The sequence below is a fragment of the Tympanuchus pallidicinctus genome, unplaced genomic scaffold (assembly GCF_026119805.1).
Source record: "Tympanuchus pallidicinctus isolate F22 unplaced genomic scaffold, pur_lepc_1.0 scaffold3, whole genome shotgun sequence".
NCBI classification, from domain to species: domain Eukaryota; kingdom Metazoa; phylum Chordata; class Aves; order Galliformes; family Phasianidae; genus Tympanuchus; species Tympanuchus pallidicinctus.
In genome coordinates this window covers 63,126,452-63,141,641 of record NW_026294747.1, presented here as the reverse complement: position 1 = coordinate 63,141,641, position 15,190 = coordinate 63,126,452, and the positions used below count along the sequence as shown (strand labels likewise).

Here is a 15,190-nt window from a genome sequence, read left to right as displayed (position 1 = left end):
TGCGCTAGGTAATGTTTCCTACCATGAAAGCCCAGGAAAGAGATAGAGAAACTCTCTAAAATAGTCTCTTGTAGATCCAGGAGGCTGCAGTTGACATCAAATTCTTCTAAGATGAACTGAGAGATGGTCACGTCCATTATTCCCCCGTGGGGCTGTAGGGCTGGGTTCAGTCTCCTTTCCCCCTTATTCTGCTTTTTTTGTTGTTCCCTCTCCTTTTTGCCTTTTCGGACACGCCAAGCTGCGGACACCCAGCGATCCCTTGCAGCGTGCTGGCAACTTGGCTGAGACTCTCCGTCTGCCTGCGAGGCTCAGTGCTCCGAGCTTTTCTCGGCTTTAAACCAGCAGCTCAGGAACCAATGGGATGACGCTGAGCCCGGAGTGAGGGGTTTGCGTCTCCCAGCCTGGTTCCCTGCTCTCGCAGCTCCCCGGTGCCGCCTCGCATCGCCGGGCTGCGGTAACGCTCCGCTCCGTCCCACCCCTCGCACACCGCTGGTTATTGGGAGCATCAGAGATGGACGTTTCTGCGAATCGGAGCCAGGGGGAAAAGGAAAAACCATCACAAGCAATAAAACCGCATTTCTTTTTTTTTCTTTTTTTTTTAATTGGGAAAGCCAAGGCGATTGCTGCCTTTTGGTGCGGTGTGCGGAGCTGAGGATGAGCAGAGATGCTTGGATAGGGAGTGGAAAAAAGGGACCCGGCCCAGCAGATGGGGTGCTGGGTATGCCTGGAGAAAGAGGCAGAAATAATAAAATGGGGTGCTTTGGTGGAAGGGGGAATCAGAACAAAGGAGCCTGGAGTATTAAAACAGAGATCTCAGTGAGGGAAAAGCAGGGCAGGTGGACTGGGGGGACAGTGGGCTGGGGCAGGGCACTGTGAGTGGGGCACAGGATGAGGAATGGACTTTCAGTGGACCCGAGGGAGCTGGGGTTGTTCAGTATGGTCAAGAGGGGGCTCAGGGGAGACCTCATCACTCCCTACAACTCCTGAAAGGAGGCTGTGGCAAGGTGGGGATCAACCTCTGCTCCCAGGTAACAGCAATAGGATGAGAGTTGATGGCCTTAAGCTGCATAAGGAGAAGATCAGGTTGGATATTAGGAAATGCTTCTTCTCAGAAAGAGTGGTGCTGCAGTGGCACAGGCTGCCCAGGGAGGTGGTGGAGTCACCGTCCCTGGAGGTGTTGCAAAGTCATGGAGATGTGGCACTGAGGGATGTGGTTGGGGCATGGTGGGATGGGCTGGGGTTGGACGTGGAGATGAGAGGTCTCCTCCAGCCTTAATGATTCTGTGATTCTGTTTCTCTGATTAAGGGGACAAAGAAGTAAAGAAAGAACACTGGTTTCCAGTGGCTGGAGAGAGCAAGCAGTTTGGAAAGGATGAGTGCTCAGACTGAGCCAGAAGCAGGGGGAAGAGATATGGGCAAGGAAACCACGGTGCAGGGAGGGAGGGGTGCCAAGGGCTTGAGAACCTGAGGGCGTTGTGGAGAGATCTGGGGAAGGGAGAGATGAGAGTAAGCTCAGAGGTTTGGCTGGAGATGCTCAGAAAGCTGGGCCCTTTGGAGAAATGAGAGCTCAGTGGGAACCGGGCAGCCTGGGACATGGTAGGGAGAGGCTTTGACCTAGCCAGGCTTTTTTGGCTTCTGATACTAGGATATGAGGAAGCCTTTAAGCAAAAAAAGCATGGATTTGCTGAGGAGGATCATCTGGGACCATGGACTCAGAAGAATCTTAGGAAGAAAATAGAAATCTGACTCTTAATGTGGAAAAGCAAAATAAGTGCATGCCATAGCAGCAGAAATTAATGCAGAAACTGAAGATGAGGACAACAAAGAAATTTTGACAGAAAAAAGGGATCCAGCAATGGACTTCTGCTTGTTTACAGTCTGCATTCACAGCTTTAGATCAGACATGGTGCTTAAACTGATTTCTAAGCAATGGTACAGAATTTCTGGTGACATCCATCTCCCACTCTGCAATGGCCTGGATCTTCCTGGTGATCACAGTTAAGATTGAAAGGCTTCATTCTTCACTCTTCAAGGACAGAAAGAGGAATGTTATCCAAAGAAAGGAAAAAAGTACACTTGGGCTAGAAAGACAAATAAATTGCCAACATGCACTGATGTGAGAACTAGCCAGAAAACGATCTTGCCATCTGGGAAACTGGAGATTTTTGATCATTTTCATAGATGGCAATGCAAGAGGGGGAGAGAGTTTTGGAATGAGTATTTTTCGCTTTAAATATGCAAAACCAACAAATGCCCCAAGTACCCATGCAGCACGATGCTCTGAAACAAATGAACAAAGCTCTGTCCAGAGCTACGATCTCCTTCCCAAAGGAATGTTCCTAAAACTGCAGTCCTTTCTGAGAAACCTGCTTTTTGACACATTCACCTTCATCAGCACTTCCAGATCTCCTCATCCCGCGCATCACTAGGCCTAAAAAGCAGGAGAGAAAATGTATTCAGCATCATTCACACACCACCACAAACATACCGGTCGTCTCAGAGCAGGGCTTGTGGAGAAAACTCTATTTTGAGAACTCTGGAGTGAGAGGTGCTCCAAACCTCCAAGCAACTCACAGGGATCTGCCCCTCAAAGACCTTTTCCTGTTGCTTCTGTGCAGGGCAGAGGCACAGAGCTTGGGCAACAGCCTCCATCCCTTACCTGCTGCCTGCACCGCATGCTTTCCCACTGCTTGCACAGCACCTTCTGCACCGGCAGCAACATCTTGGCTGAAGGATTGGGGCAGCAGAGCTTGATGAGCTTTTGGAGGAATTAATCATTTTCTGAATTACCAAAAGAATGGCAGTTTCAAAAGCTGAGCTACTTACACATTTGGTAAACCCTTCACTTTTCTAAATATCGCCCTGTATTTTCCAGCAAAAATACGTGAAGATTCTTCAAGTGGTTCCAATATTACAAAGGCTGAGCTGCCTTTAATTTCAAAACCATTCTTTATGGCACTTAACACCCCTACAAAAAAGCACTGAATTAAACTAAATATATTTTCCACAGTGAAGAAAATGGTTTCTTCATTTAAGTCAGAAGAGCTAGAGAATCGATCCAAAATGATTCTCCCTTCCATCTTCTCAATCCAGCTACTCGTAGAAAATCAGAAGCAGTACATCAGGTAATGCTACTGTATTACATATACTGAACAACAACAAAAGCCCTCAAAAATAAAGAAATGAAATAAAGTAATGAAAAAAAATGTCTTGGAGTAAATCCGGGTGGGGAAAATAGCTTCTTGTTTCTTGGTCTGCAAATTAGCCCCTTCGTTGAATGATCTCTTTGCATTTCTACCTTGGCCTCTTCATGAACAGCTCCTTTTGAGAACTCTCCTCATGTACAATTAAGTACTGAGCCACAGTTTCCCTCTGGCTGGATCCGGTCAAATCATAGAATCATAGAATCATAGGATGCCTGGATTGAAAAGGAGCACAATGCTCATCCAGTTCCAACCCCCTGCTGTGTGCAGGTCACCAACCAGCAGCCCAGGCTGCCCAGAGCCACATCCAGCCTGGCCTTGAATGCCTGCAGGGATGGGGCATCCACAGCCTCCTTGGGCAACCTGTGCCAGTGGAGACTGGAAAGTGACTGACGGCACTTCTGGAAAAGGAATCAGCTCTGCTTAAGAGTGAGACCTACACTGCCTGGCTACAGAAATCTTTGTATGCCAGCTCTTGCACTACTTCACATACTTCAGTTTCTCACTCCCCAGCCACCCCACATGTGGTAGGGTTGCACAGCTGCTGTATCACCCACCTCCCTACCCACTGATGCGATGAGCTCCTTCCCATCTATGAAAGCTTTCCATGTGCAACAGCCTCTTCCACTGTGCAGCACAATGATTGGCACAAGAAATTCACGTTGCCCATCAAGGCACCTCGTTACACCACTGCTTTCCCTGACTTAGTTCAATAGACCTGCACATGAAAAGCCATGAACACTTTATGATGGTTATCACATTCTCAGTGATAAGGCTCAGGCGAATCTCAAAGGTTTCCCTACCGTGGTTTTGATGGAAAAACAGCAGGCAGAGAGAAAGATGAAAGAGAAGAAGGAGGATGAAATACATTTCTTATTTGTGGAACTGAACTATTTAAATCCTGAGAGGCCAACTGAGAGGCAGAACTACAGCTGATGGCAGAAATGCAGGATCATCAACTAATTCCTCACCACATCACTCGGCTGTTGTAATTGGGAGTTTAGTGCCTACCTTCGCATTTGCCTACCTCTATGCTTTTTTTAATGTAAGGCAGAAGGGTTTCAAATGGCACAAGAAGCGTCTCCTCACCTCTTCCTTTTCTGTTTGAAAAATAGCCCAAGAATCCTTATTAAGCGATGACATTTCAGCATCCAATCCTAAAATTAGTGGGACTACTCAGTTGGGCAAGGAATACAAGATCACACACTTTAAAGAAGCTACTGATTTATCAGAGGGGCTTCTGGACCATAAAGTTTCTCAACATGCACTGTAAAACGGATCCAACCACAATTTCAAATGCAGCAACAACGTGGCCATAACCTGGTAAAGTCCTATGCTGTACTATGGCTTCTCACCATGAACTGTACGCTGTTTGAGGACAGACTCCTAAAGAAACCATTTCCACTTGGTTGTGGATGCTCCATCCCTGGAAGTGTTCAAGGCCAGGCTGGATGGGGCCCTGGCAGCCTCATCTAGTTTAAATGTGGAGATTGGTGGCTCTGCCTGTAGCAGAGGGGTTGGAACTTGATGATCATTGAGGTCCCTTCCAACCCAGGCCACTCTGTGATTCTGTGATGCTATGATTCCCCTGTAGAGTACAGCTCTTCTAATCAAAACCTGGTCCTTGCTGCATGTACTTGAGATGAACACAAAATGAGCACAGCTGCAAGTTATCGCATGCTAAGGGAAGGATCAGCCATACAAATGAAAGCCTTCATTTCAGTTGATGGACTCATTTGTTAGAAACAGGGGACAGCCTTTTTTTGCTGGGAATATGATTGTAGTGAAGAAAGACAAAATTAAAAAATGCAGGTTTATGATGATGAATCTCTCCATATTCACTGAAGTTGGAAAATATTTACTGTGGGTGTGAAAAGATTCTAACAGCATAAATAATAAATGACTTCTAGCTACACATTAATGTATTTCCTCCAGCACATTAATACACTTGTCATTCTCTACAGCTACAAAACCTGTACAAGTGAATCATGTTACGAGATACTGCAGGGAGATTATAAGAACACACAAAAGAACCAACCTTGACATGCTCATATAGTGCCAGTGTTATTTTTTAAAGTGAGCCGCTTCAGGTGAATGTGCAGAACCCCACACATTGCACAAGAGCACAGACACATTCATTTCAGAATAGCTGTGATTTTATGCAAGGTCAAATTCAGGGTCAGTGTTTCACAGATAAGAACACAAAGGACCCATTTTACATTCAAGGGCTGCTCCAGAAGTAATGCCTCCTATTTTATTACGTTGGCCCGCGATGTCAGAGGTGGATGTTGGTGAGATGGCAGTAGAGGGTGAACCTTCCCACCAATATTTCATTGCAACATTTTGTTGCTGTGAGACAGATGGCAGCAGAGGGGCAGCCTGACTGAATGGTGTCTGACATGGAAGTGCATATGAAGCAAAGAGATGGAACTGAATTCCTCCATCCAGAAAAAATGGCACCCACTGATGTTTGTTGATGCTTGCAGAATATTTATGAAGACCAAGCAGTTGGATGTGAGCACAGAGAGGCAGTGGCAGGTGCATTTCAGCAGTGATGCAATCATAGCAGCTGTGAAACACTGGCTCACCTCCACTTTGTGTCTGTTGTAGTTTCCACAGAAATAAATAGGAGGCATTACTTTCAAAGCAGCCTACGTTTGTGTGTGTGTGTATGTGTATTATATATGTCTATATATTTAAGCCTTTCAATGGCCTGGTCCCCTGTTTGCAGTGTAGGTATGTAAAATAAAAGAAAAATGGGGTTAGGTCATATCTTATTAGTCCCACCTTCTTTAGGTCAAGTATAATGGGATCACTGCCCCATGCATGGATTAAGGGGTCTTGCCCTGCACTTTTCCTTTCAATACATTAAGCAGTAAGATTTCTTGTGGCATAATTCAGGCTGTGCCAGTCAAGCTTTTGCTGCCCCTGCCTCCCACTCTGTTTTAGCGTGATGTTTTTCAGTGCATGCTAGGAAGATCTGAGCAGCCATCCTGTAAGTCTCAAGTCGAAAGGAAGAACAGAAAGAAGAAGTGGAGAATAATAAAATTCTCTGAAGTCAATCTCAATTTTCCTCTGAAAACGTACAGACACTATGCATGATAACTGACTTGGAAACACTCTGTTCCTCTAAGTGCCCAGAAGTACCTTAGCACTGTCCAAGTCAGCAAGGAACTACAACAGCAAATTTGCTTTTAGGCCATTAGGTCTCTTGCTGTGTACCTCTACTCAGGTTACTTAATATGAGGCTGAACAAAAATTGGACCTTACACAAAAGGGAGGATGCCCACCATCAGCACATCCCCAGGGAGACTCACTGTTATTGCTTAGGCTTTAACATATGTGAAGAATTTGTGGGCCTTTCCCCCATAAATGTGGGAAAGAAAACACAAACAAAGGGCAGATGAGGTAGCCTTGAGAGCAAATGAAGCTTTCCTGCCAATGTTTTGGTCCTCATTGAGCAGTCAAGCCTACAGCATCCTCTCAGACATAGAGTGTCCCCTTTATAGCTCACAGAAGCTGGAGCTTGGCCTATCTATCAGTTTTGATTGGAATTAGCCAGAGTGTCCACGAGGAGAATGATGAAGAGCAATCCAAATACGTCTCTTCCCGAAGAAGCCATGTTTAAAAACAGGCTATAAAACATAAACTAAGTTGCCAGGCAGGATATTGCCTGAAAGCCACAAGAAGAGTCTCATCTGACCTACTAAAAATACTAGGCTGTGGAAAGGAGAAGAATATGAATCTGCGTTTTAGGAATAAAGAAATCAAAAGCCTGGATTAGGTTATTGGGGTTGCTAAGAGCTTTCTACATATATTGACTAATACATCTTGCACATGTGGAAAGAATCTTACAGTCCCCAGCGAGACTTTCCAGTTGACCAGAAACCTGTATTGGCTCCTTTTGTCTTCCCCGAAGTCTGAAACTAAATCTAATTTTCAATTGGTTCTGCTGGGAAGCAAAAAAGCAGTGGGTGATCTGCAGGCAGCCTTGGAAGTTCATCGTGCTTCTGTCTTCTGTGCAGAGCTAGTGGTATTTCATAGCTTCCCAAAGGTTGATTGGCATTTGAAGACTTTGTAACTGCTAAACATTCAGTATTTCAGAGGCACTGTTACATAGAAATTCCCAATTATTCTCCTGTTAGTATTTTGATATCCTAAAAAACATTAGGACCTTCCTCCAATGGTCCATCCATGAACACGTGAGGAGAGAGTCTCCACCCTCTCAAACACTACAGATGTAGAAAAGAAAGGAGGAAAATCAAACAAAACAGCACAGGACAGTAGTTTGTCCAAAGTCACACGAAGGTTAGCAGAAAAGGAAGGACAAAAACTCTGGAATGGTTTCATGTCACATCTCTTTGGTTTCTCCAGCACAAATATCTCCAGAGGAGCCAATTAGCCTGGGTTTCCTTTGCAGCCAGTGGAAAGAAATAGAATTTTTTTTTTGTAATGAAATTCACCTGATCTATTGTTGTCATCTACTTTAGGATGAGATTGATTTTGCCCTCAGCTCCATCCAATGCCCTGCGATCCTCACTGCCTGAAAGGGAATATATAGCAACTAGGGCTGATGTAAATGTCTACATTTAGCCCAGTGAGTCCCATTCCAGATGCCTGGAACACAGGCCAAAATGCTGCCAAGCCAATTCCCAATGCCCCACAGCACCTACCCTCATTGAGTTTGGGCTTATTATCTAATGGGAGATCAGACCAACACAATTTGAACAAAACACATCATGAATAACGAGGAAAAACTGTCCTGCTACGACACTGCTGTCACAATGCCAGCAACATGCACGTATGTCTTACAGATGTCATGGTCTCATATTGAATATAATTATGTGTAAAAAGAAATGCACACACCACGAACACTGTAAAATAGATTTGTATCAAGCTGGTTATTGCAAGAGTTTGAGGACAGCCAGCAAGCAGCAGAGAAAATGCCTAGGAATTAATCAGAAGAAATGATGAGTGGTCATGTCCATTTCAGAAAGTGAGACAGTTCTTCTCAGAAGCATCATTCTGTCACAGATAGCTAGGAAGGATCCAGTCACACCAGGCAGAAGGTGGGATGATGAGGTATGAAAAGTAGATTACAGCAATAGCATTAAGGTCATGTTAACTGAGGAGGAGGAACCTCCTCATTTGTGATTTGAGAAGCACTCCTGAGCTGCTACTGTATGAGGCTGCAGCCTCAGAAGAACAGAATGGATCAAAGAACATTTTCTCTGCCTGTAGCATTAGTTTGTGCCTGTCTGCAATCTGTGACTCTTGCTAACTATATAATTTCAGATACCTTCTGGGATAACAAATCCATCTACTTTGCTTCAGATCTTTCACTAGCGTGGACTTGCCATCCTTTACCCTTTCTATGAACACAGATAGTAATTTTGATTCTGTACCACAGAATAACTCAGGCCTTGCATCGGTATGAGCTGGATAACTGAGAGGTCCATGACAGCAGAAGGATCCATCTCACTTAGTTTCAGCCATCTGAAATGTGGGTGTCTAGACAATGCAGTGTATCTTGGCTCCTCAGCTGGGAGTTGGCTACTTTCACAGAATGATGCTCCATTTAATTTTGAGACAAATATTTTCTTCAAATTCATAATTCTTAGGTGTTCTACTAAGTAGGATGTAATTCAGCCCAAGAAATGGTTAGATAAATCTTTATTTCATACAGAGCTTTTCCATTCCAATATATCACATACCTGATACAGACACTGGAGCTGTAGATATATGACAGATGTTAAGCATAACTTGAAGAGACAAATCACATAGTGCAGTACAGAGCACACCAAAGCAGAAACAAAAATGGCTACACTACCCTTACATGATAAATTATATTAACTATTGCTCATAGAGATGGTTCAATGGTGGGGAATTCCAGTGAAGCACACACGTAACGGCCACTGACTTCAGGAATTAAGGAGGCATTTCAGTGCCTCATAAAATGGATGTAATTTGTTGATCTAGGGCTTAAATGCTGCTTTAATTGAAATGTACATGTAGGTGTTCAACTCTGACGTTTTCCATTAGGCTTTATTTGCCTTGTATAAAGCTTACAGAAGCTTTCTATTCTGAAACATAAGTTTAGAGCCACTCGTAAACCAACCGAGTCTGTTTTGCAGGTCAGAACTTACGTAGAAAGAATTAACCTTGGAACAGGGTTGAAAGCCAAATAAATAATGTTTTTCTGTTCTTCTTAAGTATTTAGACAGAAAGCTCAGTCTATAGCTGGTTATATTGGCACTGGGTTTTTATCAAAGCCAAGCATCCCCAAGGATTCAGTGTGAAACTGCTGAAGATTGAAAGAAGGGCTATCATTAAAATAGATGCATTCTAGAATAGATGTAAAATACAAGGAACTGTCATCAAGTGAAATAACTGAAATTGTGATAGTTGTCTTAATAACAGGTGCAGAAAAAATTAATTCTGGGAAGTGTGACATTTCTGATCTACGTGACAGCACAACTGTGTTTCGTTCCCCATGATGCCTTAATTTGTTTTGTATTTGGTAAACTGCATGCCTCAACCCAATGAATATTAAAGAAGGATTTGGGGAAAACACAGAACATTATGATTAAATATTTTGTCATTCATGTGCTTTCGCACTGCATTACAAACAGTGTGTAACTTGTATTACTTCTCTTATGGACTCATTCATTCCCCTCGTTTACCTTCCAGAACCTCCTTCCTCCAACCAGAAGAGTTGCTCCTGATGGTGCTAAGTGGCAATTATCAGAGGCAGACGTCAAACTATGTGGACTGATATCTGGAAAAGAACTTCTTTCAGCAGCTTTCTTCCAGCTAATAAAACCATCGGAACCATCACTTATAGCAACATCGCATGCAAGAAGCACCTGATCACCTGATCATCTCAACTTTGCCTTTGGGAGGCTATTTAATGAAGAAATAATTATTATTTGATTTTTTCTTTGCAAAGAGATTTTTTTTTTTTCTGCAGCTATGCAATGTCAGTACTAAGAATTACTTCGGTGAGGACCGAGTTTCTTCATTTTCATTTCCTGTACAAAGTTATTAAATACAAAACCTATTAGTTCATCCCTGAAGTATTTTCCCCTTTATGCAAACAAGCTCTCCTAGACAGGAATGATGAATGAGTAAATACATACCATTACACTCAGGGACGGACAGAGCATGGGTCAAGTGCTATGGAATTCTTCTGGATCAAAGGCACCAATGTAAGCAGGAAATAAGCCACCCCTAACAGAAGTGGAAGTCACTACCTTTTAAATATGTAGCACATATTTCCCTCCCTAGCTCCTAGCCTTGTTTGGCTCTCTGCCGTAGCAATGCTGATTTCTTTTGCTTGGCCACTGGAGGGCTCTCCTAATTCTCCATTACTGCAAAAGCCACGTTTGATTGAACTTTAATAACGTTAAAAGGAAAACCTGTTTATAGTTACCTGGATATAAAAACACAAAACAAAAACAGGAGAGTTCATCAGTTCACATGAAGATCTGCATGTAGACAAAGTGCACTGCACTTCCCCTTCTTCGGCAGCAAAAAATGTCACTACAGTGAGAGAGATGAATTTTGCTGGACGGAGAATTTCATTTTACGCACAAGATTATCAACCACAGAAGCGATGATGGGTTTGAGATGGACAGCAGCCTCATCAGCCAGTCCTTCCCATACCACATCCTTTCACTCTGAAATCACTGCACCAATCAATTCATTTTTCAACCAAGTGTGCTTTCAGACCTTTGTCAGCTGATTTCCAACCTATTTGCCCACCTTGAGACCCATCACCCCGGCTGATCTGATATTTTTCCTGATGGAAACAGTGATGGATCCTTCATCTCATCCTTCTCGCATTAACGCTCATCCCATGGAAAGAGATCACAAAAGGCTTTCATTCCCCTGCTAAATCCACACTGTGGTGAGAACCTGCAAACTATTGCCAATTGAGCATTTCTAACAAAGTGTTGCTGTTTTTCCCCTCCCTATTCTTTTTTCTTTTTTAATCCAAAGGACTGAGTTAGTTAAACCTAAATGATCTTAGGGAAACAGAAGAATTTGTTAAATCTTTTGTTCAGAAAGTGTTTCCGATGCCAAAATACCAGGCAGGCAGTTTTGTCCATCCCAGAATAATTTTTGGGGATGGACACAGCCTTGAGATGAGGGCAAACCAGTTACCATTGTAACTCACAGCTCAACCAAACTGTTACATATAATCTGGGTTAAAATCCCTCTTCTCTTTTCCATTCCCCACTAAATGGAAATCCTGTTAATGTGCAGAGAGCACAGCAGCTTTCACAGGCCTCACAGGAAGTTCCACACTTCCAGAAAGGCACCCTATACATCCTATACATATGTATATACAAATATACACATATATATAAATATAAATATATCATTTAGATACAAATTTGTAGCTATATATATATGATATATACATATAAAACCTCTCTGTTGAGTTTCCTAGCTGCAGGACTACTTGTGGTCTCTTCTCCTATTCACCCAAATACTCTGCATGTGACATGAGTAAAAAAGGCCAGAATCAGAAGGAGTGTGTCCTGAGAGATCAAGAACCTTTCATCCATCTCTTACACATCTGTGGAGGAATGTAGATTTTGGCATTTTTTCTGCCATTGCTTCTCTGAGTTGCTTTGGATGTATTCAGCTGTAAGAGATAAGCCGCTCAGCCTAACACATGTGGTAGAAAACATTTTATTTCCCTTCACTCAGAAGAAATGGCTTTGAATAAACAGTTCTATGACCAATTTTATCAAGACATTCTAACACAGATAGGAAAACTACCCATAATGTGAGAAAATTGGTATTCTTGGCATGTATGAATCTGCTTCAGTCTTTGAATACACGACCAGCTAGAGTTGGGATAAAGTTTGCCAGGTGACGGACCATGCAGGCAGGAGAATAAAGATGCAATATCTGGAACAGGAGTTTGTATCAGTTTCAAAGGCTTTTCCAAAATCTGCAGTTTCTTGAACAAAGAGGCAGATGAACTTATCCTAAATGCCAGTATGAAATCAGGAATGTATCTCTGTTAATCATTTCCCTGTGCTTGGACCTGCAGTGAGTGCTGTGCAAACACAGGCTACAAGTTCTGGGTGAGAACACTCCGACCAAGCAGATGTGTAGATTCTGCCTGCAAGCTGAAATAGTCAATGAAAGAAACAGGAGCATCTGGGCCTGGTTCATCACATTGCAAAGTGTACGTTTCAACTAGATGGATGTGTAAATGCACCTGTCATTGCCTATATCGAATCATAGAATGGCCTGGGTTGAAAAGGAGCACGATGCTCATCCAGTTCCAACCCCCTGCTGTGTGCAGGGTCACCAACCAGCAGACCAGGCTGCCCAGAGCCACATCCAGCCTGGCCTTGAATGCCTGCAGGGATGGGGCATCCACAGCCTCCTTGGGCAACCTGTTCCAGTGCCTCACCACCCTCTGGGAGAAAATCTTCTGTTGTTTCTGACAATCTCAGTTCTCTACACTAAGCATAGCTAAAGTTAGGTAAGAAGTGTCCTTTGTCCACCCTGAGCATGAGCACAGGTTACTCCTCCAGTACAGGGGGTTGGACTTGATGATCTCTGGAGGTCCCTTCCAACCCCTACAATTCTGTGATACAGACCACTAGGGTTGAAATTCCAGTCCCTACTGAACTCAGTAGGAGAGCATTCCTCCACCAGAAAGCCAGGGTGTCACCTGAAATAAACGCTTCTGAGACAGAGATAGGAGGAGATCAGCTCATTTCACCCTCTTACACGTAAACACCTAAGAGCCTCCCACCATAAAACTCCTCAGAAAAAGAAGCAATCTGCACTTCTTAGAGGAAAATACTGCTCCTCTCCAGAAGATCCGTACGAGACTGAATGCATTATGTTCTATGCATTATGTTCTACACAGCTCTTTGCTGGAGGCAAAATCTGCAGAAAATAGAAGGGACCAAATCCATAAAAGGATTAATTGATGGATGCTGCTCACACCGATTCTCCTCTGAGTTACAGAGGATGCAGTTGTTCCAGTTTAAAAGTCTGTGGAGCAGCTGCAAGGGGCAGAGAAATCTCCAGGCTCCCTCAAAGCAAAGAGGGATCAGTCTGTGGACTCTTCTGAATGATTTCTGTCACCCTAAAGGAGATCCTTAAATTGGGTCAGACAAATTGGCTTCTAAAAGTCACTCTTAACCATTAACTATAAGGGATACCTGGGCTGGCATGCTCCATGGGACACGTCTGCACTATAAATCTTTAAAGCTGGGGATAGGGATGCAACCTGTAGGGATAATGAAAGAAAAATAAAGCTTTGGAAATATTTCCCACAAAAAGCACTCAAAAATATCCAGCCTATGCAAAAGGCTGGGCTTGGGATTTGCTGCTGACTCTATTTGTGTGGAAAGCACCTTTTGATACCTTTCAACTGTCAATACAGCCCATCAGTTTGGGAGTGGTGCAATTCTAAGGGCACTGGGGAAGGGGTGTAAACCTCATTTAAGCTTGTGCTTCCCAGTTTAAATACAAAGGGAATGTAGCAGGCTACTGTATACTAGTCTATGAGAGACTACAACTCTCATTGTCTGAGGAATAAAGAACATTTCTCTTCTGAACATGTTCATATCTACCCAGTGTTGATTTGATTTGGCTTCTAGATACTATCATAATTTGAAAATGAGTAATAACAGTAGTTTCTCTTGTGCCCCTGAATTTCTAATTGGGTTCCCAGTCAGGCTGTGGATGCCCCATCTCTGAAGGCATTCAGGGCAGGTTGGATGGGATCCTGGGCAGCCTGATGTAGTGGTTGGCAACCCTGCCCAGGGTGGGGTGATCAACGTTCTCTCCAACCTAAGCCATTCTATGACTCTATGGCTACTGGCCTAGAGAGCTAGAACTTATATATACTGGGTGTACACGGATTTGCAAAGAACAAGGAATAAAAAATCAGGATTTCCAAGCCAGCTGCAGCAACGCAACTGGATGTTCTCAGTTTCATAGTGAGTCACAACTGCCCGTTTCTCTACTGATACAAAAAGGGATTTTGTAATGATTTCAGAGAAGCTTATCTGCATTTTAATGACCATTACAACTCTCAGAAGCTACAAGTATGAATAGCACTGCCCTGGAGACCTCAAGAGAAAACAAATGTTTCTCAACTACATAATCTCCACTACAGAGTGCTGATGATAAAAAATGGTATCTTTTCAGGATTAAAGTACATTTCTTCATCATGAATCATTGAAAATGATCTTCAGTGCTACACAAACTGTGGAAGCAGGACAGAAGCCCACAGCAATGGAGAAAAACGTTGAATCACTTTCAGGGCTGCTTTTACCACTCTTCCTAATTAATCCCCGCAGTTTTTCAGAACAGCATTTTCCCTGGATAATTACTACTCAGTTTCTGAAAGAAACACCGAAATACATGGTCCAAAGGTTAAAAAAAGAAGATTTGTATGATACCTTAATAGCAAAGAACTGATTGTACCAGCAAGTGGCTAGAATTCATCTCACCTCATTTCAGGCATCCACACTGGAGGGTGAGTTTTCTCCTGCATACCTTACAGTGTAGAAATGTCTCAGACAAGTCCCACTTGTTTTCTGACTAGGCATACATTAAAGAAATTGCTTTGAAAGAGGTTTGTTTCATTCCTGGATCAAATGTAATTCTTTTAATAAATGGATTTTCTCAAATTTTCCAAGCAAGGGTGTTCATTTTTTTTAACTTGTCAAAACAAAACATTTAGATTGATATAAACATTGATTTCTTTTTTCCCCTGTGGCACCAACTGTTGAAAATTAAACACATTTCTAAGGTCAGTCAATATCTGATTTGGAGACAAAACTGAAGGAAAACATTCACCCTGTTCTCTTTGCTACTGGGAGTCAGCAGACTTCATCTCCAGGATGTCTCTAGAATAGAACTGCTGAGCTCTAGAGGGAGTTCCACCACTTCCAATGCTCAACAGATGCAAAGCCCATCAAATTATTACTGGTCCTTTC

At 43.1% G+C, this 15,190-nt stretch overlaps 1 protein-coding gene across 6 annotated transcripts in view; it reads right to left on the bottom strand.

The window, feature by feature from the left end:
* The window catches only part of CRHR2 (corticotropin releasing hormone receptor 2), a 129,388-nt gene that overhangs the window by 92,217 nt on the left and 21,981 nt on the right, over positions 1 to 15,190 (bottom strand). Inside the window, exon 1 of one of the 6 annotated variants that reach the window (XM_052693685.1) lies at positions 23 to 445. The exons of the other annotated variants lie outside the window; for them this stretch is intronic. Coding sequence (XP_052549645.1) covers positions 23 to 137 — 115 coding nt within the window. The 5' untranslated portion in view covers positions 138 to 445. Of the gene's footprint in view, positions 1 to 22; positions 446 to 15,190 lie in introns of those variants that run through there. 6 annotated transcript variants of the gene reach the window in all.